At 33.1% G+C, this 23,656-nt stretch overlaps 1 protein-coding gene across 1 annotated transcript in view; it reads left to right on the forward strand.

The window, feature by feature from the left end:
* The first annotated feature begins 849 nt into the window (after window positions 1-849).
* The window catches only part of ARMC3 (armadillo repeat containing 3), a 53,866-nt gene continuing 31,059 nt past the window's right edge, over window positions 850-23,656 (forward strand). The window contains exons 1-7 of the mRNA XM_032237535.1: window positions 850-897; window positions 5,111-5,228; window positions 6,876-7,001; window positions 8,229-8,297; window positions 9,523-9,698; window positions 11,310-11,504; window positions 17,294-17,477. Of these exons, the coding sequence (XP_032093426.1) occupies window positions 850-897; window positions 5,111-5,228; window positions 6,876-7,001; window positions 8,229-8,297; window positions 9,523-9,698; window positions 11,310-11,504; window positions 17,294-17,477 (916 nt within the window). The remainder of the gene's footprint in view (window positions 898-5,110; window positions 5,229-6,875; window positions 7,002-8,228; window positions 8,298-9,522; window positions 9,699-11,309; window positions 11,505-17,293; window positions 17,478-23,656) is intronic.

Raw genomic sequence — 23,656 nt, forward strand, 5'->3', positions numbered from 1 at the left:
AAATTGTTGTTGTTATTTTAATCAACGCTATGTCAAAACACACCATGAAAAGTCAGTCTATCTATATTTTAATCAATGATCAGCATAGACGCCCTGAAGTAGCACACCAAACTTGTAAATGATAGCTTTGTATTGTAAAAAACAAACTCAGAGAGGGCCACATTAAATGATTTGCAGAAGTCTGTGTATCATAATTATCAGGATGTTTGCCTTTTCAGCTTTGCCTGGGGCTGTGATTTCAAAATATTAATATTCATGTGCTAGATTGATGCTAAAAGTGCAGGTAGGTTTCTGTGAATTCACATAGGCTTGTAATTAAACATGAATATTTACTGAAATAAATCTAATAATGAAAGCAGCATTAAAAAAATATATAATAAGCAAACACACACACAAACAACCTGTTAAGTCATGGTCAAAAGAAGAAGTAGCTCTGGCTTCTCTTGAAAGCTACATAGGATCAGACCTGATTATTATTTGAAATTGATATCCCTAGAAAATTGCTGGACTGTAGATTAGATTGGAAAGTTTATTTTAAAAAAAACATCCTGGAAGAGAGCAATTGCAAACATTTCCATAATATTATTCACCAGGAACTGAGTTCAACTCAAGAGACATGGATATTCTAGTGTTTAGTGAGTGGAGTTCAAAATGCTACACTCTGGGTTTTTTAAATGTGTATAAAATACCCAATGCTATTTCCTAACTTGAATGAACAGATCTTGTTAATCTAGGAATTTTTCACTTCTTTATAGCAATGTTTTTATATAGGATATGAATTTGATTAAAATACAAATTGTACTCACTGATTATTCACTGACTATCCCTGCTGTTCTGTTTGTTTTTAGAATGGGTAAAAAGATAAAAAAGGAAGTTGAACCTCCTCCAAAGGATGTGGTAAGTTTATAAAACAGTACTCATAAAAAATGTTTCACAATTACGATTCTCCAGTTTTGCTCTTCTTTAGTCTTTTACTCCTACTTACTTCCCTTTGGTTTCTAAAAATACCATATAAACATAATTATATTCCTTCTACATGGTCTTTATGTTTAAAGAGCAGGAGGGAAATCACATTGATTTCATGAAGAATATTGTATTCTGCCTGTAAGGCAGGACATGAAGTTATCGAAGCCAGTCTTCCATATTATTTTGTCTCTTAAAAGAAATAATAGAATACAATAGAATAGAATCCTTTATTGGCTGAGTGTGATTGGACACACAAGGAATTTGTCTTTGGTGCATATGCTCTCAGTGTACATAAAAAGACAAGATACATTCATCAAGAATCATAAGGTACAACACTTAATGATAGTCATAAGGTACAAATAAGCAATCAGGAAACAATATCAATATAAATCATAAGGATATAAGCAACAAAGTTACTGTCATGCAGTCATAAGTGGGGGGAGATGGGTGATAGGAACATTGAGAAGACTAATAATTGTAATGCAGCCTTAGTGAATAGTTTGACAGTGGTGCGGAAATTATTTGTTTAGCAGAGTGATGGCATTTGGGGAAAACTGTTCTTGTGTCTAGTTGTCTTGGTGTGCAGTGTTCTATAGCATTGTTTTGAGGGTAGGAGTTGAAACAATTTATGTCCAGGATGCAAGGGGTCTGTAAATATTTTCTACAAATTACTTATTTTGCTATTATCGTAATCTATATTTTTACCATACATTGCCCAGCTGCAGATTTATGGGAGTGTTTTTTTTTTAGTCTGCATTTTTTTCATTATAAATTTAATATGTTCTAGGAGAGGGTCTCAATAGATTTGTTCCCTATGTAGGTTTTTTAGGGATGTTGTGTTGATAGCTTTGCTAAATTGCTACGATTAACAGTAGAAGATACTGTTTCTTTGGTAGGTCATTGGTGTTCTCTGAATCTGTTTGTTTTCTTGCAAAAGTTCATTATGTTTGCAAGAAATGTCTGTACGAAAAGAAGTAGACTCAGAGAACAATCAAGCACCCCTCATTTCAACCCCGAGCTACAAATATTCTCCTTTATTGATACTGGTTGTTCATAGACCCCCGTCTAGTATTCATTGAAAGAATGATCAAGATCAAAATATTTTCATTTCATCTTTAGAGATTTATTAGGGATTTCTTCACTTAGCTAATGCTTTATCTGCAAGTTTATCTTGTATTGTGTCTTGCAATAAAATAAATTTCCTGGTTTTTCTCCTTGAAGAATAGTAACTGGTGGTTCATCACTTTGGTCTGAACTGTAGGCTAGCTGTTCAATTCCACTCAGTTCTATATTTTATGGCCATGTTTCAAACACCAATGTGGCCAAATTGAACTATTAGTTGTCATTCAAGAAGAAAAAAAGAGTGAGAAGTGTGGATACAAAAGAAAAACAAAATCTTAAGTAGAGACAGAGTTCTACTCCAAATATGCCAGGCTTTTAATATTTCCCTACTCAAGAATTTCAGATGTTGTTGTCTTCCATTTTTAGATTTCCTTTGTTTTCCCATTGCTGTTGTGGCATCTCACAGAGGAGCATCACTGGGTCAATTCCTCCTCCACAGTTACCTCTGAGTGGAACCAGCTGTTGAGGAAGGAATTGAACCAACGTAAAACAGTGTGACTGATCCCTAGACTCAGAAAATACTTCCATTTAGGTTCTGACAAAGGTCATTCACAATATTTTTTTTCTTTTTACGACCCTAGAGTCCCTTAATTTGGGGTAGAGTCAGGTTGACTAGGTGAAGCTGAACATTTATGGGCCAGATATGGCCATGTGGCGTTAGCAGCAGATCTTTTTTCTTTGGATCATAGAAGATGATCAAACATTTGCCACAAGTTAGGATTGAACTCTCAACCTTCCAAATCAGAGGCGAGCATCTTCATCACTAGGCCACCACACTGCTCATGATTGGCAAAAATTACTTATGCAATTATGAACCATAATCTACTATTCTGTCTCATTGTGGATTGGTTGATGTTTGTCAGCTTCATAGAGTGAGAAGAGAAGGATTGGCTATCGCAGGTTCTTTCCTGTTTACAAATAATCAGATTGAGATAAAGCATTGGAAACTTGGACAGTTGATTAGTTTTATCTCCCTTCAATACTGGCAGGACTAAACATTACAAAAAAAGTTTACAAAGAAAAAGGAATTGCACAATTATAAATGCTTTTAACTATTTTAGAAATTGATATCTTACTACTAAATCTGTAATATAGTTTATCAATTTTCTATAAGCTATATTCTATAGTCTCTAAAATTGAGTTTTGTTGTATTTTCATAATTACTATATCCCATATATATTTATTTATTGCTGGCCTCTATATTTCTTTTGTCTTCAATCCTATTCATGCATAGTATGAAAAGATTTGACTATTGCAAAGTGTCTCAAGACCCAAATCAAAATCCATCGGCTGTGAGACAAACTTGAAGTGTACATTAGTTGGGATCAAGATAAATGCAATTACAGACTAAATCACAATAAATCTAGTCTCCGGATCATATAATAGGTCTACTATATTCTGTATCCGTCAGATCCAAACCTTGAGTTTTGTATCCAATTCTGGGCACATTGGATATAAATTGAAGCAGGTCTAGAGAAAGGCACTGACAATAATTGTGGGATGGAAGCTAATTCTAGCAAGGACATAGCAAGAAAATTAGAGAGGTTTTGCCCTGAGATAAGACAACCAAAGGTATGTAACACAGAATTAGGTCAAATCCTATTTTCTGTTGTCCCATTGTACAGAATAATGGTCATAAATGCACAAAGGCAGTACTTCCTATCAGTAAGAGAGCTTCAACAAAGGAGTCAACTACCAAAGAAGAGTGTGAGCTTTCCTTTCCTAGATATAGTTAAGCAATAGCTCCACAGCCATTTGTTGGGGTTGCTTAATTTGGATTTCTGCACTGAACAGGGGGTTGGAACTGGTGGCCTAAATAGCTCTTCAGCTCTATGACACTATGATTCACTTATGTAGCATATCTGAACTTTATATCATTAAAAAAAAAGAAAAGAAAATTGTATAGCCTGTTCAGCCTATCTATCCATCTGATTCCATTATTTCTTAAGTTGCCTTTGAGGCTATTATTACTGGTACAAATAGGAGTTTTCAAACGAAAACTTCTGAGAATTTCTGTCATCTCAGTTGTCATGCTTGATATCCTTTTTCCCACTTGATAGGAATGTTCTTTTTGAGTTGATCTGATCAGTGTGGTCCATGGATTCCACATGAAAGTGCACTGCAGGGTTTTGTAATACAATTGCATTTTTCCTGTACTATTTCTTTTCCTTTCTTCTTCAGACTTTTTGCATCCCTAGTAACCTGTTTTTAGTACACTGAGCAGGGCTCTTCACTGAATCATGTACAATGCTGTTATCTTTGGCTTTTCTGACCCTTTTATGTAGGATACAGGGAATTACTTGAGTAAAATATATTACGATGTATTTCAGTAAAAATTGTCAATGTACATCGTATTTCATAATTGAATTTTTTATGTTTGATCAAAACTGTAAGTGCTTTCTTGGTAGGTTTGTTGCCTATGGCCATATCAGCAACATATGTTGCTTCCTTTAAAAACTCATTGATCTCAAAATCTTAGAATTAATGTCACAGAGTCCATTTCATTGCCATCTCTTTTTCAGAATTACTGGTTGATGTGTATCATTACAATTTCCAAAACTCTATTATATGTGCTCAGTGGATTTCCTATGAGTATGAGAAAGAAGCCGTTTGCAGGAAATTTCTAAGCTAAATGCCGAATTAGTGGAATTTGAATTCCTTTTTTCAGTATAATTATTGTTCATCTCCTGTTCATCCATATTTTAGAGGTAGGCTATCTGTGGCCAAGGCCAATCACATTTCAATAGCCCACTGCTATTATGCATTTCAAACTTCTATTTCCAAAATCCCCTTGCATGGAGAATTAGGGAAGTAAAAATAGAACCTTCTTATAAGCCATAAAATTGCCATTAAAGTTATAAACAATTAAATCCTTCCTGCTAGATATTTATAAGTATAATATATGTGTAAATATATTATTATATATTGTAATTTCAAAAGATATGTTCAATGGTTGCCTTATATTTATGGCACTGAACTTTATAACACTGATATATATTAATATCCTTACTGTTTGATCTAGTTTGATCCTTTGTCAGTTGAAAGCAAAAAAGCTGCAACAGTGGTTCTGATGCTCAGTTCCCCTGAAGAGGAAGTGCTATATAAAGGATGTGAAGCTCTGTATAAATTTGCATTAAAAGGTTTGTTCTTCTTTTATCATGTTCCACCTGTTTATTAATGAGTACTAAATACTTATATGAATCACTCTTATTTCTGGTTAATATTTAAGTGTCAGAACTATGCAAGACATTATATAGAGTTACATAGAGTAATATAAAACTATTAGTTATGGAAGCTTCTAACATATAACCAACCTCTTCCAGATAAAGAACAGCAGGGAAAATCAAATCAGATTGTTAAGGTTAGTTGCACATTCAGCCAGATGTTTAGACTGAGTTTGGCATTTTTATCCACCTATTGAGTCCTTCTTAAGAATCTGGGAATGGCAGATGTATGTTTGTTAGCTTATGCCCCATCTTATTATTTTTATAAATAAAATATTTCTAATTGTGAACATAATTAGAACATATCTAATACTCCTTCTTCATTTTCCCCACAAAAAGAACCCTGCATTGGCCTGAGAGAGAGTGACTAGCTCAAAGTCACCCAGCTGGCTTCCTTTCCTAAGGTGGGATCCCTATTTCTATCCCAGTGGCTTAACCACAAAACCAAATTGTCCCTCTATATTGTTGTTTGATGGTGTAAAACTATCATTGCAAGATATAAGCTATTGCCAAGTAAAACATATTATAGTTTGTCATGCAGTCAGCTAGATGTTTAGACTGGCATTTTGCTCCACCTATTGACTTAGAACAGGGAGATGCTATTGAATGATTGTGTTAAGCATATCATTGCATGGTATAAGCTGTTCCAAGTAAAAGTGCCTTTTGCAATTGACTGATGATTTTTTGCACCGACGTCACCTACTTTTATTAGTATTTACTTTCTTTTTGCAAATGTTTGCATTTTGTATTTTGTGATTTTCTCCAGTTCTTTCTATTCTGCTGTCTCTAGGTACTGAACATCTAGATTATTTTGTCTTTTTTATTGACAGTTGTTAAAACTAGAATGTTACATGGCAGATACTTGTCTGTTTGAATTTGAAAATCTCAGAGCACTTTAGTTGCTCTTCATTTTCTATTCATCTATTTTGTGGTCTGAGTAGTTTTTGCTTGCAGGCGAATGATATTTCTTGTAGATATTTCAATACACAATTGTTGCTACTTTGTCATGCCATTTGTTGTAATCAGTCTATGTAATCTTCTTGCAGCAACCAACTAGGTGGTCCACTGTTTCTTCAGCTTATTATTAATTACTATTATTCATGCATTACTATTATTGATGCATATTATTATCATCTATGTGCTTTAGTTAGGTTACTGCTGGATCATTCCAGAAAAAAAAGTAACCTTGACAGACACATATAACATTTTTGTTTCAGGGTAGTTCATCCTTTAATATTGTTATTTTTCTTCTTCTACAATTACTACTATTGTTACAGTAAATTTTCATTGTTAAGGAGTTTACTGGATAAAAAGAGTTGCAATGGACAAAATCTGTTTATATTACCATTCTGTCCATGTATAAAATCCCATATGCCTTTTACACTTATAGAAAATGCATAAAATATATAAAAGACTTGTGTAAAATGTATTCAGGTTTAATAATATTTTTTGTTTTGTTCTATGGACACTTTTCCCCATTGGTCTGTTAAATCAAAAGCTTACTGTGTTATTATAATAATTAGGGAAATTTGAAATTAAATGTAATTAACAATTGTTTTTTAGGTGAAGAAAACAAGCTGACACTTCTTGAACTTGGAGCATTAGAACCTTTATTTAAATTAGTTATACATGAAGATCCCACTGTTCGCAGAAATGCTACTATGGTAGTTGGAATCATGGCATCTCATAGTAAGAGTTCCCTTTAGAAACATGGGCAGATGCATCGTGAAACTGTTAACACATATTAAACCGATGTAAATTATGAAATTGTTGTATGTCTAATGTTTATGCTAAGCAACACTAAAAATAGTTGAGTTTAACAAAGTTAACTTTGAACTGTTCTATTCTAATAATGGAATAACCTTTGTTCTGAAAAGAGGAAAAAATATAAAGAAGTATATGGAGAGAACAAAACTGTATAAGACTTGAGGAATATACTATTAAGTAAGTTGAGCGTGTAACTTTTTCAGTATAAGCAACCCTGGCCTTTAGGAGTGCTGTTATGAGCTTCATTCCAAAAAGTGTGCATAGTTGAGAAAGTAGGCGAGAGCAGGGTGAAAACTGAACTTTATTTGGTGTAAACTTTAATTTAATTAAAATTGAAAGTGATAAATTGCCCATTTCCTTGTATTTATTAATGTTGTAAAAATCCAGCAGCAATATTTGACAATCTGTCAAAATAATCAAGCTTTCAGGACATAAGTGGCCCTAAGCTGCAATCAAAGATGTTTGCTAATCAGGAATAGATCTTCAATGCAAGTTAAGATGTACCAGCACTGGATTTTACATGAGGGTATCACATTTATGTCCTTGTACAAATATGTAGCAGAGCCAGGAGAACAGCAGGCAATGTACACATAAAGAGAACATACAAAAATGTTATGTTTGCTTTAACATATGATTTGATGAAAAGTATGGATTTTCAATACAATATATTGAATTTTTGAAAAGTATTTCATAATTTGTGAAATTATTACTGGAACTAAAGCACTGTAAGATTAAGAGTGCTGTTATAAATAAGATCCTGCTGAACAAAAACTACATTGATTATTTAAAAATAAATGTGTAAGCTATTCAAATTACTATTTAAAGTGGCATCGGTAATTTTGTGAAAATTAGTCATTGCTTTCATTCTTTGGTGAAATATTATATGTCTCATGCTTGGCAAACAAAAGGTACATAATTCTATTTTGGAATTTGTTTGCTTTTTAGTTTTACTGATTTCATGAAATATATTTTTTCCTGTCAACTGTAAATGAAACATAGTCTATTTCTATTGTTCTTCCAGACCAATTCTTTAATATCATATCTTCTCTACAGGATGATACAATAGTATTATGCCTGCATTATTAGTCATAACAACATACTGTATTCCTTCAATTAACAGAATTTATTGCTTTATGTCCTTCATTATAGATGATGTGAAGAAATCACTACGTCAGCTTGATGTCACAAGTGCATTCATAGCTCGTCTGGCACCAGAAGGTAACGTGCAGCATCTCTTTGGTAAATTCTTGCTTCTCTTATTTGCTGGAAAAGTGAAAAAAATTCTAAGTAGAAGCTTCAGCCATGATTGATGTCCCTCTAATGCCACAACACACTTTAAAAAATATAGGCCTCCAATCACATGGTCTCAGTCCTTCAAGATAGTCCAGACAAGAAGTACCAACCACCTACTATATATACAACTAAAATTCTTCTGCCTGTAATCTTTAACTGGGTAAAACAGTGCATCATATGACAATGATTTTTGAATCAAGATACCTCAAATGGGCTAACTTACAGAATGCATCCAAAACTAGGATCCAAGACTCCTGTGGGATTGAAATTCAGCAAATTTTTGGTCATTTCTGTGTTACCACATTGTTGTGCCACCACCCAGATTTTCAGTAGATCAATTCTGTCTCTGAAGGCCAGGTAGATTGCCCATGCTCCCAGCATCTGGAGATCAAGTAGATCAGTCCTGCCCTAGAGGCAGGGTGGGCCAGTCCCACCACAGGCAAATTGGCAGCAAGTGAGAAATGGCACTCACTCCCGTTGGTTTTTTTCTGCCCTTGGCCATTCTTTTCTCTGGCTAAATAAATATCTCTGAAACAATGGCCAATAAGTTGCTTAGTGAGTACTAATATTATTTTTATTGTAAGTTTGCAATAACAAAACCTTGCAAATCTGAAAGTACTTCCCCCTTTCTTTACTTTTAATGTCCAGAAAATTAGGAATGCTTTCTTTTGAGATAATTCCCCATGTCAGTTTTCCTTCTGTGGATTGAGATACATTTTTGCATGACAGTTGTCTTTCCTTCTGTCTCCCAAGGCCACTTCCATATATTCATAATCATGGCTTTACTTTTCAATTATTCTTTTGTTTGTTTCTCAGTTTTTGTTCCTGCAATTGAAAGACTATCAGCAGCTTACCTAAAATATAAAATCAATACAACATACATGGTATAAGCGTCTATAAAAACCATTCCATTGAGCATAAAAATACAAAAATGAAAATAGAAACTTTCCGTTCCCATTTGGCAACATATTTTTGTAGGACTGTAATTTTTTGGATAATTTAAAATAAATATATGCTCCTATTTATTTTTAAAATCTTGAAAATAATTAATTATGATCTGGTTTTAATTGGTTATATCAACATTTTGCTTATCAAATGTGCATATTTGTTACTGGATGTTTGACCATTGTCATTTTTAAATATTTTGTAGAAGATGTTGTCATCCATGAGTTTGCTAGCCTTTGTCTCGTACATATGTCAATTGATTATAACAGTAAAGTACAAATATTTGAGCAAGGTGGACTAGAGCCTCTTATCCGATTGCTAGGAAGTCCTGATCCTGACGTTAAGAAGAATTGTGTGGAATGCATCTATAATCTAGTGCAGGTGATGATTTCCTTCCCTTTTTCATTAGAAAGTAATGTCTTCTTCTATAAATGAATCTGATATTGGATGCTGATCCACATTTTATTTACTCAACTTTTCCTGCCATCTTATTTTCAAATGCATCCTCCTCCTCATATCTCTTCATAGTGACATGGGTTGGTTTGCTTGATGAATTCCCCCTGCCAGTTAACCCAGCTGATGTCATTATTTTAATCCATAAGACTGCTGATCGTAAGTTAGTTAGGAAGAAAATAAGAAGGCTTATAAGAAACATTGAGAAACATTCATGTTTTTATTTTCCATCCTTGGTAAAATATGATTAATGCTATCACTATGCCCACAGAACTAAATTTGCTCACAAAAGTTTTACTGCTTTCAGTTGGTAAGAGCTGTTGTCAGATGTCTCTTGAATGAATTAGGGTGATTTACTAAATGGCAAGTCTCATTGATTCTGATTGAATTTGTTAATTAAATGTGTTTAGTATAGGTTGGAACATACTCCATTTAAAGGCCTATAAAGGAAATAATTTTCAGTAGAAGAATGCATAAAACCTATTGTCTCTTCACTCTCTGGAATAATGTTTAAGTTCTATAAAAGGCTATAAAAATGTCCATTTATGACAATTTAGAATAAGAAGTATTATATTTGTATTATTCTTGCCTAACACATAATGATTTTGCACCTTTTAAACTCTTAGTAAATGATTTTGACAGCTTCTTTTCAGAAAAGGGGGGAAGGTTATTGTAATTGGTTACTTTCACAATCAGTGTTAATGTCACCATATGCTGGTTAGCAAAAGAATAGTAAATTGGTAGAAGAGCTCTTTTCAAAGTCTAATAGCCCAATCTACAATCCAGTGAAGCTGAAACAGTGGGACTTAAGTTATTTTAGCTCTCCTGATTTAAATGGTACCAAATTGGCTTAAATCCAAGTACTCCAATTGAACAGGGTTGTGGACCAAGTTATAAGTGAATCAACTCTGTAATGAATTCAATTCACAGTTCAATCTTTTCTAGGGCACCAGAGCATGTCTTTATTCTGAATCACATTTTGCTGTTTCCATTCTTTGGCTATCTATCCTTATTGTAAGGTATATCAGGACAACTGCACCTGGTGCTTGTTTAAACTGATAAGTGAAAATGTATAGAAAAATGCACAAAAATGGATTTTGAAAACTTATAGTAGCAAGTTACTAACTAGTAACTTTTACTATTTTAATGTAGCACAATCAGAAAAAGTTTAAATATTTAGCAAGGCAGTTTAAAAACATTTAGCCATTTAAAAAAACAAGAAAGTAGAGATATGAAAATACATACAAATATGAAATGGTCAAACTGCATTTCTTTTATTCGTCTTGTGTCAATATATTAAAATTTTTCTCTAGTAAAGTTTATCATGGATGAATTACAGTATTTACAAGCTAAACATTTCTGAGTTTTGTTCTGTATAATATATAATTTTTGACACATGGAATTCAATGCTTGATCTGTTGAAGAAGTGTTTAAACTGTATTTGAACTAACTTATTCCTTTGGTAACAGTCCTAATTATATTGTGCTTTATATTGTTTTCCCCCCAATCACATTATTTTTATTTGATATTTAAATATAGGATTTTCAAAGTCGTGCTGCAATACGCGAATTAAATGTAATGCCTCCTTTGTTGGAACTTCTGAAGTCTGATTACCCAGTTATTCAGTTGTTAGCACTCAAAACTTTAGGTGCCATTACCATTGATAAAGAAACAAGAGTGATGCTAAGAGAAAATCAAGGATTAGATCATCTTTTCAAGATACTGGAAACTAAGGTATCCTTGAAGACATCAAAGATATGAATTTTAGTCAGTTAATCAATTCAAACTGGAGAAATTGCACATGAAAAAATGCAGTACTTAATATGAACATTAGAAAAAATTGTTCTACACATGAAGAAATATATATTTAATGACAATACTTTTGTTAAAAGGTTTTTTTTCCTTGGTTAATTAAAGAAGACTTTTGAGTTCAATGAGATATTTTATTTCTTTAATCGATTAAAGTAATGTCAGCTAAACTAATTATAAATTGAATGGAATACATGTAAACAGATTTTCTTTAGATAAAATGAGTGCTTTCTAATTATACGGAATAATGTTCCCTTGGTTTCTTGAGGCTAGAAGGGACCTCTAGAATGAACGGTATTTGCATACATCATTAGATCAATACGTTTGGCATATTTTCTCAGTGTGAGGCTTGTTTAGTGTAATATTTTATACAATTTTATTTGATTGATTTATATATTACACAAAATCACCATATAATTTATTTGTGAATATGATATTCATTAAAATTATATAGGAATTTATTAGCAAACCATGATTTGGCCTAATCTTATATGTAGATGCTTGTTTGTTTATTCATGTCATAATCATCACAATTAAAATTAGACGTACTATATGACATAACATTTAAAATATAAAATACAAGATTAAAATATGCACAGATTAAATAGATCTTGCCCAGAAAACATTAATTGCAGGTGAAAGTTCATTCTCCAAGCTTTGTGGGTTGGTTTCTGGATGTTTTGTTACCAGGCTAAGTACCATCTTCAGTGGAGTTTAGGGGATGTCAGTGTCAGTATTCTTCTATTTATAAGGGCTTCAGGTATGGGGGTGTCAAGTGATGGTCTTATAATGGGTCAGGTGTGAGTCATCAGTGAGAGTCTTGTGATGGGTCTTGTGATAGGGAGGTTACATCAGATCAGGGTCATTGGGAGGTGAACTGTTGGTAGGGAGGGTTGCATGGGTCGATTGAGGGTCAGTGCTATCTCTGGTTGGCTGTGCGGTTGATTTGGATTCTGAAGGGTTCATAGGCTGGTTGTATGTCAATGTGTGTGTTGATGGAATTGCTTGTGAAATAGGCTTTGATGAACACATGAATGTGGCACGTGATAGCGTGGCCAATTATTTTTGCTCCAATCGAACTGGTGTTGTTTGGTATGTATCAATGTGGGTAGAGATTAAGGATTTGGGATTGTGGCATTTGACTGCTAGCTGGTGTTTGTGGATCCTGGTTTTTGATTGATGTGATGTTTGTCCCACATAGAATTGGTTGCAATGGTTACAGTTGATTTTGAAGATTATATTGTTTCTTTCATCATTCTATATCTTGTTTTTACTTCTGAATAATTCCTGACGGAGTGTGGCTGAGGATTTGTGGGCTATTGCTATTCCTAGGGATTAGAGGATTCTGGCAGTCATTTCCAACACCTTTTTATGTATGATAGGGTTAATTTTTCCGTGATGGTTGGTTATGTGGTATGCTGTGGTTTGGTTGCTATGTGTTGGAATATGAAATTTTTTGGATAGTTGTTATGGAGAAAGACGTCAAGCAGCTATTTCTCTTATGCTTTTCTTAGCATTGTGGTGCTATAGTGTGTCCTGCCCCTTCTGAATAGGGTCTGGACACAGCTTTTTTTGTGTGCAGTAGGGTGGTTGCTTGCAAAGCTGACTATCTGGTCTGTGTACATGGGTTTGCAGAAGACAATGGATTTCCAGTTCTCTGTTTTAGCACAAAAAAAAGAGGAATTGCAATATACATCAAGGAATGGATAAATGCAAAAAAAATATATGCAGATAAGAAGGGTGGATTTTAATGATAGAAATAGAAACAGAACAAAGAAAAATTCTTCTCACAGCAATACACGCCCCAAATAAAAACCAAAAAGTATTTACAAGAAGATCTACCAAAAAATAACAGAAATATAATATGAGGATATATGTCTAATTGGTGATTTCAATGCTATAACAGATATCAACGATGACTACAAGAGTAACAAAAGAAATAAGAAAAAAAGAATGCTACCATCTACCTTTTTCGAAATGGTGTAGGAATTGAGCCTGAAAGATGTATGGAGAGAAAGGAATATAGGAAACAAACAATTTACATATTATTCAAACCCCCACAAATCATGGTCAAGGATAGATATGATTTGGTCAACCCAAGAATTGAGAAGAGATACAGAACAGATTGAAATAATGACAAACACTTGGGCGGATCACAACCCAATAAAAATAACATGGAAAGGACCAAAAAAGAAAAAGAGATGGTCAATGAATCAAATAATAGTGAAAGATAAAGAATATATAAAAATGATAGAAAGAGAATTGAAACTTTTTTCACGATGTAAATAAGAAACATCAAATAAGAAGAAGAAACATCATTTATGGGATACTACAAAAGCTTTTACAAGAGGGTGGACAATAGCGTATTTGGCAAGGAAAAACAAGGAAAAGAGACAAAAACAAGAAACATTAGAAAAAGAACTTAAAGAATTAGAAATGGCCCTGCAAAAAACCCCACAAGAATAAAAAATAAAGGAGAAAAAAGAATTAATAAAACACAAATTAAATTTGATGACACAAGAAGAGATGGCCCAAAACAATCAAATTTGCAAAACAAAACTATTTTGAAAATGCGAATAAACCGGGAAGATGGTTAGTACAGAAATTGAAAAAAGAAAAAAAAAAGAATAATACATAACTTACAAGATGGAAGGGGAAACATACAATACCGGAAAGAGGGAAAAAAATGGTACAGAAATTTTTCGAGAATCTGTACAGCAAAGAAAATATATTACAAGACAGTAACGAACAATACTTAAATACAAGGAATCTACATGAAATTGAAGAAGAGAGAAGAGAAATGCTAAACAAAAAAAATCACAGTGATAGAATTAAAGGAAGCATTGAAGAGACAAAAAAATAATAAAACACCAGGCCCCGATGGTATACCTATAGAATTTTATAAAGCCATGCAAGAACAGACAGAAACAGTGATTTTAGACTTATGTAATGAAGCACTTATAGAAACAAAGTTACCAAAATCATGGAGGGAAGCATATATAACATTGATACCCAAAGAGGATTCGGACCATCAACAAATAAAAAATTACAGACCAATTTCTTTACTAAACGCAGATTATAAAATCTTTACATCAATAATGGCAGAGCGAATTAAAAAAATATTAAATGAAATTATCCACACAGATCAAAATGGCTTCTTACCAAAACGTCAGTTAAAAAACAATATGAGGATAATTATAAATACACTAGAATGTTATGACAAGAATCCGGACAAACAAGTTGCACTGGACTTTTTAGACGCCCAGAAGGCCTTTGATAACTTGAATTGGCATTTCATTATCCCACAATTAAAAATGATGAGATTTTGAGAAAAAATTATAAAAATGATAGAATCAATTTATTCAGCCCAAGCAGCAAAAATAATAATAAATAGTGACACTACAGAAGAAGTTAAGCTATGGAAAGGAGTGAGACAGGATTGTCCATTATCACCTTTATTATTTATACTATCACTGGAAGTTGTACTAACCAAAATGAGAAACAATCAAGAAATAAAGGGATTAAAAATTAAAAAAGAGGAATATAAAATACAGGGATTTGCGGACAATATGGTATTAATATTAGAGGATCCATAAAATCAGGAATTAAATTAATCCAAAAAATAGAGGAATTCAGTAAGTTAGCGGGACTTAAAATTAATAAGAACAAAACAAAGATCGTTACGAAGAATTTTACTAAAAAACAAGAGCAAGAATTAGAGAAAAATATGGGAATGCAAATAGCAAAAAAAAGTATAGTACCTAGGAATTTGGCGGACAGGGAAATGCTCAACAATTAAATAATTATGTTAAAACGATTCAGAAAATTAAGAAAGATCTGGAAAATTGGAGGAAACTACAAATATCCTTAATGGGAAGAATTGTCATCATTAAAATGAATATGCTACAAAAAAATTATTTTTATTTCAAGTGGTGCCGATTAGCCTAGGGAAATTTTTTTTCATAAACAAATTAATTGCACAGTTTATTTGGTCAGGAAAAAAACACAAATTAAATTAAAATTGTTACAAGACAGTAGAGAAAGAGGAGGATTTGGGCTTCCCGATTGGGAGCTTTATTACCAAGTAGCAGCTCTCACCTGGTTAAAGGACTGGATCAATTTAAAAAAACAGAAGATTATTAACAATAGAAGATTATAATTTGGAATTGGGTTGGCATGCCTTTATCTCCGAGGGAAAGACAAGATTCGTAGCTATTTCCAAAAACATTTAATTAGAAAAGCTCTACTACAAACATGGTTAAAAATCAAACCAAAACATTACAATAAAATCCCAACCTGGCTATCTACCATGGAAGCTCTGATATACCCGAATGTATTAGACATAAACAAAATAATAAGATATAAAGACATATTAGACAACCAAGAAAGGCTAAAAACAAGGCAAGAACTGAAAGACGAGGGAATAGATATTGGCTGGTGGCCCTATTTACAAATACAGGCAAAGTATAAAAAAGACAGGGAAAGGGACAGATTCTATAAGGAGCCGCAAGAGCTGGATAAAATTTTACAGGGAACCGAAGAAAAATTGATTAAAAAAATATATCACTACTTATAAAAATTTAAAATGGAAGAAGAAACTGTGAAGGAAACGATGATAACATGGGCGATAAACTTTGGGTATAGTATAGAATTGGCGCAATGGGAAAAAATTGGGAAATAAACTACAAATTAACAATGGCAACAACTTATAGAGAGAACATGTACAAGATGTTCTACAAATGGCACCTTCCACCAGCGAGAATTGCAAAAATGTTCCAGGAGAGTTCACCTATCTGCTGGAAATGCAACAAACAACATGAAGCATAGTACCATATGTAGTGGACGTGCAGCTGTGAAAAAGTATTGGAAAAAAATAAAAGATTGGCTAGAGGAGATTACTACACATCAAATTGCACTAAAACCTGAATTATTTTTGTTAGGATTATAAAAGGAAATTATGAAAAAAATACTAGATACTTAATTTTACACATCATTACGGCAGCAAGAATTATATTTGCACAAAACTGGAAAATAATTATATACCAACAGAAGAAAATGTAATTTAAAAAATATTGGAATGTACAGAGATGGATAGGCTCACGAAAGAACTAAAAGAGAAAGACGAATCTGAATACTACTCCATATGGGATTTATTGTACAATTGGCTAGAGGAAAGTAGGGGAAAAGCAGGAAAGCAAAAAAGAAAGGAAGAAAGATCAACAAAACAGTAGACAACTATAAAACCGGAAAAGGATTAAAAGATTGAAATATGAGATAGACTATAGCAAATAAATATTACACAAAATGACGTAAATGTAGCATGTATATTCTATACATAGAACATATAGAATATTATATATAGAATAAACAAATGTATGAAATAATGTAAAGGCACAAATATATGAAGTCATAGTTATGAAAGATTTAATCTATTATAATACAAAATGACATAAATGTAGTAAAAACTGCTATACATAGAACATATAGAATATTATATATAGAATAAAAAATGTATGAAATAATGTAAAGGCACAAATATATGAACTCATAGTTATAAAAGATTTATTGGTATAGATACACAACAGATAGGTAAAAAAATAATGTGTTGCAAAAATGTGAAGTTTGTACAAACAAAATAAAATTTATTAAAAAAAACAGTAAAATAACTTTATACATACTTACAATTTTAATATCTGCATCTTTTTAACTTATAGGAATTTAATGACCTACATGTAGAAGCTCTTGGAGTTGTGGCAAATTGTCTTGAGGATGTGGATACTATGCAACTGATCCAGGAGACAGGTGGTCTCAGAAAGCTACTGGCCTTTACTGAAGTTTCCACTCTAACTGAGTTTCAGAAGAATGCCGCAAAAGCTATTGCTAAAGCAGCCGCTGATCGTACGTCATTACAGAAATTCCTGTGTCTTGAAAAAAGCCTTTTTAAAAACTTAATAATTTGATCAAGTCTCCTAAAATAAGGAGGCTACATCTTCTACATCTTATTAGTTCTACAAGGCAGTGATAGTAGGGGACTACTAGTGACAGCATACTCTGTCATCCCAGGTTAGCACAAGATAGTTTTGATGCCTGAGATTACTATTCTGTAGATGAGGGAGAAATGCTACAATACCCAAATGCTGGGTAAGATATTCTAGTACCTGCTAAGAATATTTTTTTCAATTTCTCTCCTTGGAGTCAAAGTTCATAAGGCATCAAACCAGTTGTTTTAGAGAACTGTCTTTATAATAGTAAGGTGGGTGCTCTCTTTATTTCTTGGAAGCAAGTTAATTAATTGCTTTTATATTTGAATATTATGGAATTAACCAGAGTCACCATATCAAATGTTATATATGCTCTGCATTTAGATAGAATATATGTAAATAGACAGATTTACAGTATATAAGAAGTATAGAGAAATACTCCAAATGATACAAAGACATTCCCCTTCCTTCCCCTCCTCTTCCCTCCCTGATTTTTTTATACCATATTCACATAATGGGCTCACTTCAGGATGAACAAATTTAGAAGATATGGCCCATCTTGAATATATCTTAAATCAAGCCACTGAGCTTTTTTACAAATCTTCTATCTCACACAGGCAAACAAACAGTTTGTATAGAATGCTGTGGCATCCATTTATTTTTTTTACCATGTTGTACATTCATATGTTTGTACTGTAATGAGGACATGTGGATAAAAATGTTCTCACAAATAAATCATTTGCTATTGAATTAAACAATCCATCCCAAGATTCAGAATTTGTTTCTGAATTTTCTCATAGGAAATATTTTTCTTTCACAAGACTGATTCTTTAGCATCATTATGTAATCTGAATAAATTAAGATACAGACATGTTCTTTTTAAGATATGACTTGTCTCAAAATATCTTATAGATTGCTGTCCCCAGCAAATTAACCTCGTCCTTTACCCTTTTATAATGATCCATTTTGTAATTCTTTGTTTATATGACCAGTTCACTGCTCCTGAATCCACCATGGAATTCTGAAGCAAGCAGGCTGGGTGGAAATAACTTACACTCAGCATGACAATGCTGTTTAAATATGTCTTAGAGTGGCATCTATATTGTGATTTGTCAAGCTGCAGTTGAAACACAGCAGTGCCATATAGCAAAATGTAATAATATAGAGAATAATGTACTTCTTATTGTCTGTAATAAGATTCTTAGTCTCTCAAGGGACTCTGATGACATAAGCTGTGACAGACTTAGACAGTTCTTATTTCAACCATCTCTTGGTTATTAGTTATTTCTAGCACCTCTCACATTATTATTTTAATTTATGTATATTTGTTGTACATAATTTCTAATGCAAGAAACCTTGTTCTGTGAATTTTATTTCTTTTTCTCTACTGCCTCCTCTGTTGGCTAACCAAGTCAAATTGTAGATTTATTTTTAGGAACTAATCATAGTCTATTGAAAGCTGATATTAATGGGACAATATATGTTTATTATTTTATTTAACTAGTTTATTTATGGGAAATATTATTATCCACATAGATCTTCAACCTGATACATATTTTAGTTTCAGTTTTTAACCACAAAAGCAGGAATAAAAAAGCTAATTACATAAAAAGTATTTTTGAAGAGTATTCCTAGAATTTACTATATAATAAATGAATTCAAGAAAATAGTCAATTTAACATATAACATGTCACTCTGGCAGATTTCTGAAAGAAAAGAAAAAGCAATAAATTATCCTTCCCTTTTACAAAGATATTTATCTATGTGTGTGTATACAAAATATACATACAAAATATATACAATATTTTTGGGACTATAAGACACTCCAGACTATAAGGCGCACCTAACTTTTGGGAAGGAAAACAAGATTTTTTTTGGCCTCTGCCTCCCAGCAATTTGCCTCTTTGCAGCAAACATCAAACAGCCTGGTCAGCTTCAGCACAGCCTGGTTTAGTATGAACAGCTGATTGATGGTTGGATCTGCCTCCCAGAATACCTCCAATCAGTCATTCCGGGCTGCAGGGATCTCTGACACCCATTGGTGCCATCACCGCCCATCGCTGTCTCCACCTAAGGCCGACTCTCTGTACCTCATTTTCAGTCTCCGCATGTTCCGTTTTTGGCCTCTGTGTACCCCATTTTCAGCCTATGCATGGCCCATTTTTGGCCTCTGCACATCCCATTTTCGGGGATCACCACCACCTGGGGCATGCAGAGATGGCAATAGATGATGGCTGCGGTGGGTGGCGGTGATCCCCACAGCCTGGAATAGCTTATTGGAGTATTCGGGGAGGCAGATCCAACCTCCAATCAGCTGTTTGTGCTAAATCAGCTGTGCTGAAGCTGACCAGGCTGTTTGCTGCAAGGTGGCAAATTGTTGGCAGGCAGAGGCTGAAGGGTGGCGGCAGTGGGTGGGCAGCGGGTGGACAGGGCTTTGGCAACATTAGTTTTATAAGACGCAGACATTTCCACCCACTTTCAGGGCGCAGGAAAATGTGTGTTATAGTCAAAAAAATACAGTGTATATATGTACATATATATACCCACAAACAATTTCCAGTCTATTATCTCTAGTCCATTATCACTTAATTTCACCATCTCTGCTAATTTCAGTCAATTTCAAAATCCATTCTTCAATAGTCGGCATCTGTTTTTCTTTCCAGTATTTAGCAAATACAATCCTCACAGCCGTCACCATGTGAAGGAATAGTACCCCAAATTGTTTTTCAATTGGCTTTTCCATAAAAGAAAAACCTCAGGTTTTATTAATATTTGTATCTTAAATATTTTTCCATTGTCATTGCTATATTTATCAAGTATGTTTTTATATATTTGCAAGATGACCACATATGATAAAATGAACCTGGATTTTGACTACATTTCCAGTACTTATTAGAAATCCCTTCATACATTTTCGCTAGTCTATCTGGGGACAAGTACCAATCATGTATCATTTTATAAAAGTTTTGTTTGAAACTATACTTTAATGTAAATTTTAGTTCCTTCGTCCCTACATCCTCCCATTTATCTAGCATATTATACCCAAAAAAATCTGCCCATTTTACGATATACTCTTTAACATATTCATCTTCTAGATTCATCTTGAATAGCATTTTATATATTTTAGAAATCAAATGGTCATCTCCAGAATATAAATTAACATCTAATTCAGATTTAGTTCCTGTGAAAAATTTTTTTATCAAGTTTAAATCTTTCAAAAATTCTATAATAATTAAACTCACAAGCAAATCCTTCAGTTACTAGTTGTTCTCTTACCTTAAATCCCTCTTTTTCAGATATCAATAAGTCTCGATATGTCATCTATTTACATTCCAAAATCATCTCTGTCCTATGTAGCGCTTCATGAGGTGATAGCCAAAGTGACACCTTATCACCTAATCATCTTTTATACTTCCACCATACATGTGCAATCAATTGCCTAATAACATGAATCTGAAAACCAGAATTAACTTTTAGTTTGTCATATCACAGATAGGCATGCCACCCAAATCTCAAATTAAAATCTTCAAAGTTTAACAGCCTTTAATTTTTTAAAGTTATCCAAACTTTTAAACATAACAAACAAGCATCATAATATACTGTAATCTAAGATGTGACAAACTCAGATCGCCTCTATCTTTAGAATCTTGTAGCAGCTTATACTTATTTTTTGGTGGGTGTTTTTTTTTTTTTTGCAAAATAAATTTAAATATATCTTTCTGCCACTGTTTGAAAGTAGAATTGTTAATCATTATCAGTATAGTATGAAACAGAAATAACATTTTAAGTAGTATATTCATTTTAATTACTGAAATTCTTCCCTTAGTGACAAATCTATTTTTTGCCAACTATTTAAATCCAATTTTATCTTCTTCCACATTTTACTGTAATAAAGCTTAGAATTTTCCTCGTAATAATCACCACCAAGTACTATACCTTTTTCATGACTTCAAAGCCAATTCTAAATTCCAGTTTCTTTTGATCTTCTACCTTTATGTTCTTAGACAGTACTGTTGTCTTTGATTTATTTATTCTTTAACCTCCTATTTCTCCAAACATTTTAATCTTGCTCGTAACATGTTCAATGTTTTCTAGCGGGTCTTGCACAATTAATACCAAATTGTCAGCAAATGCATAATTATGCACTTTTATTTGTGGACCTTTTGCTCTGTTATCTGATCTAATATCTCTATTTCACCACTAGAATAAATAATAAAGAAGATAAAGCACATCCCTCTCTTGTTCCCTTCTGGATTTCAACTGGTTTTGTAAAGTCTCCATTCAGGTCATAGACAGCTGATGCAAAACAAGCAGGCCCATTCATAGAAGCAGATATTTAGGGAGGGATTTTGGTTTTCGCTAATATATTAGGTCTATTTTAGGATTAGGTCTACAGTTATCATGCATTTCCTCCCACAAAATGGAAGGAATATACTGACAGTTTTCAGGGATTGTAGTAGCAGAAGGCTCCAGAAAAGTATTGAGGCCTCATTCAGACCTCAGATCTCAGGCATCTTGTGAACAAGTGATGCTGCTGTTGTAAAGCCTACTGATGCCTTCTATTCATGCAGTCAAGAGGACTTGGTCTCACATTCCAAGAAATCTGACAAAGTTGCACGAAGCAAAGAATGGATTTTTAGAAACGCTGTTCTATTTTTAAATACTCCATCCTTAGATAATACAAAATGAAATTGGCTTATTTAAACAGTTGGGTTTTTTCTCATTTCTGTGGAGGAGAATAACTGGGGAACTCATTTCTGAACCTCATGCTGCCTTCTTTTTTAGGTATATACTATTACACCATTTAATAGAGTCTCCAACCCTTTTTGGTCAGCAATGTTATGAGGGTTTTATAAAATGGCTACCATAGTGTGCATGGCCACTAAAATAAATACACTGATTTAACAGAAGGTGAAAAGGATGAGATTGCTCCACATTCTCCTAACTTTGTAGGATGCTGTTTACCTCCTCAAAGTAAATGTTTCAGGTACTATTATAGTATAGTATTTAGTTAAAAGAATATAAAAATAAAATCAGTTGAAACCTGAAGCTCAGTAGGCATCATCGGGGAACCAAGAAAGTCCAAATGATGGTTACAGTTCTATGATTAAAGCCACTATCTTGACTTTTATTATAACTCCCCCTTAATAACCACAGACAATATTTTGGAAAATCTGGGTTTACTTTAACAAGCCAGAATGTAATCACTAATAAAGTATAAAAACCATAGAAGCCTCCAGGCAGTAATTCTTAATATGAGGATAAATTAATTTACTCTGAGAATGAATTTGAATTAATTCAGAGTTTCTTTTGGCTATATATTGAACAAAACTATTAAACAAGTATCCATTTTTATTTGTTTTGCATGAAGAGTAATTGTCATCCTATATTGTTGTTATCATACTATACTAATTGTTAGTATTAGTATTACTTTTACTAAGTGGTATCCAGACAAGTTTTACTAATTTGATAAATAGTTCATTCTACATTCAACTGAATGTAATCTTTGGGACAATTTCAGTCTTGTTCAATGGAAACAATACTGTGCTATCATCTTAATGTCACTAAAAAATCTTAGTTTTTCGTGGTTTTAATTTTCTTTTAATCCTATTAGCTTATTTTATTAAGCTTGGAAAAAGTTCAGCTTATTTCCTTTTGTTCAAATTTCAGAATCAAAGCAATGAATATTTCAAATATCCTTTTATCCTGACTGTTCTGTGCAAGAAAAACAAGAACATAATATGTACTTTTGTTCCAGATACCAAGAACGTAAATGCAGTATAACTTGCTATATCAAAATCAAATGATTGAAGAATGGAAAATCCTCTAGAGACCACTTCTAGGGATTACACACAAGTTTGGCAAGCATCAAGCCAGAGGCAAAGTCCATTATGAGACAAGCCAATCTGTAATCCCAATTAATGCCCTCTCTAGCGTGCTTGCTGCTATATGGCTGCTATTATTATTTCTGCTTTCTTTTGTTCAGTAGTCTTACATAAAACAGACATCCACAAAAATCCCTATTTAGCTGCATAAAAGTAAAATTATCTGAGCACATGAAGTAGATAGGCATCTAATGAAAAATATATTGATTTC

The sequence above is a fragment of the Thamnophis elegans genome, chromosome Z (genome assembly GCF_009769535.1).
Source record: "Thamnophis elegans isolate rThaEle1 chromosome Z, rThaEle1.pri, whole genome shotgun sequence".
Classification (NCBI taxonomy): Eukaryota; Metazoa; Chordata; class Lepidosauria; order Squamata; family Colubridae; genus Thamnophis; species Thamnophis elegans.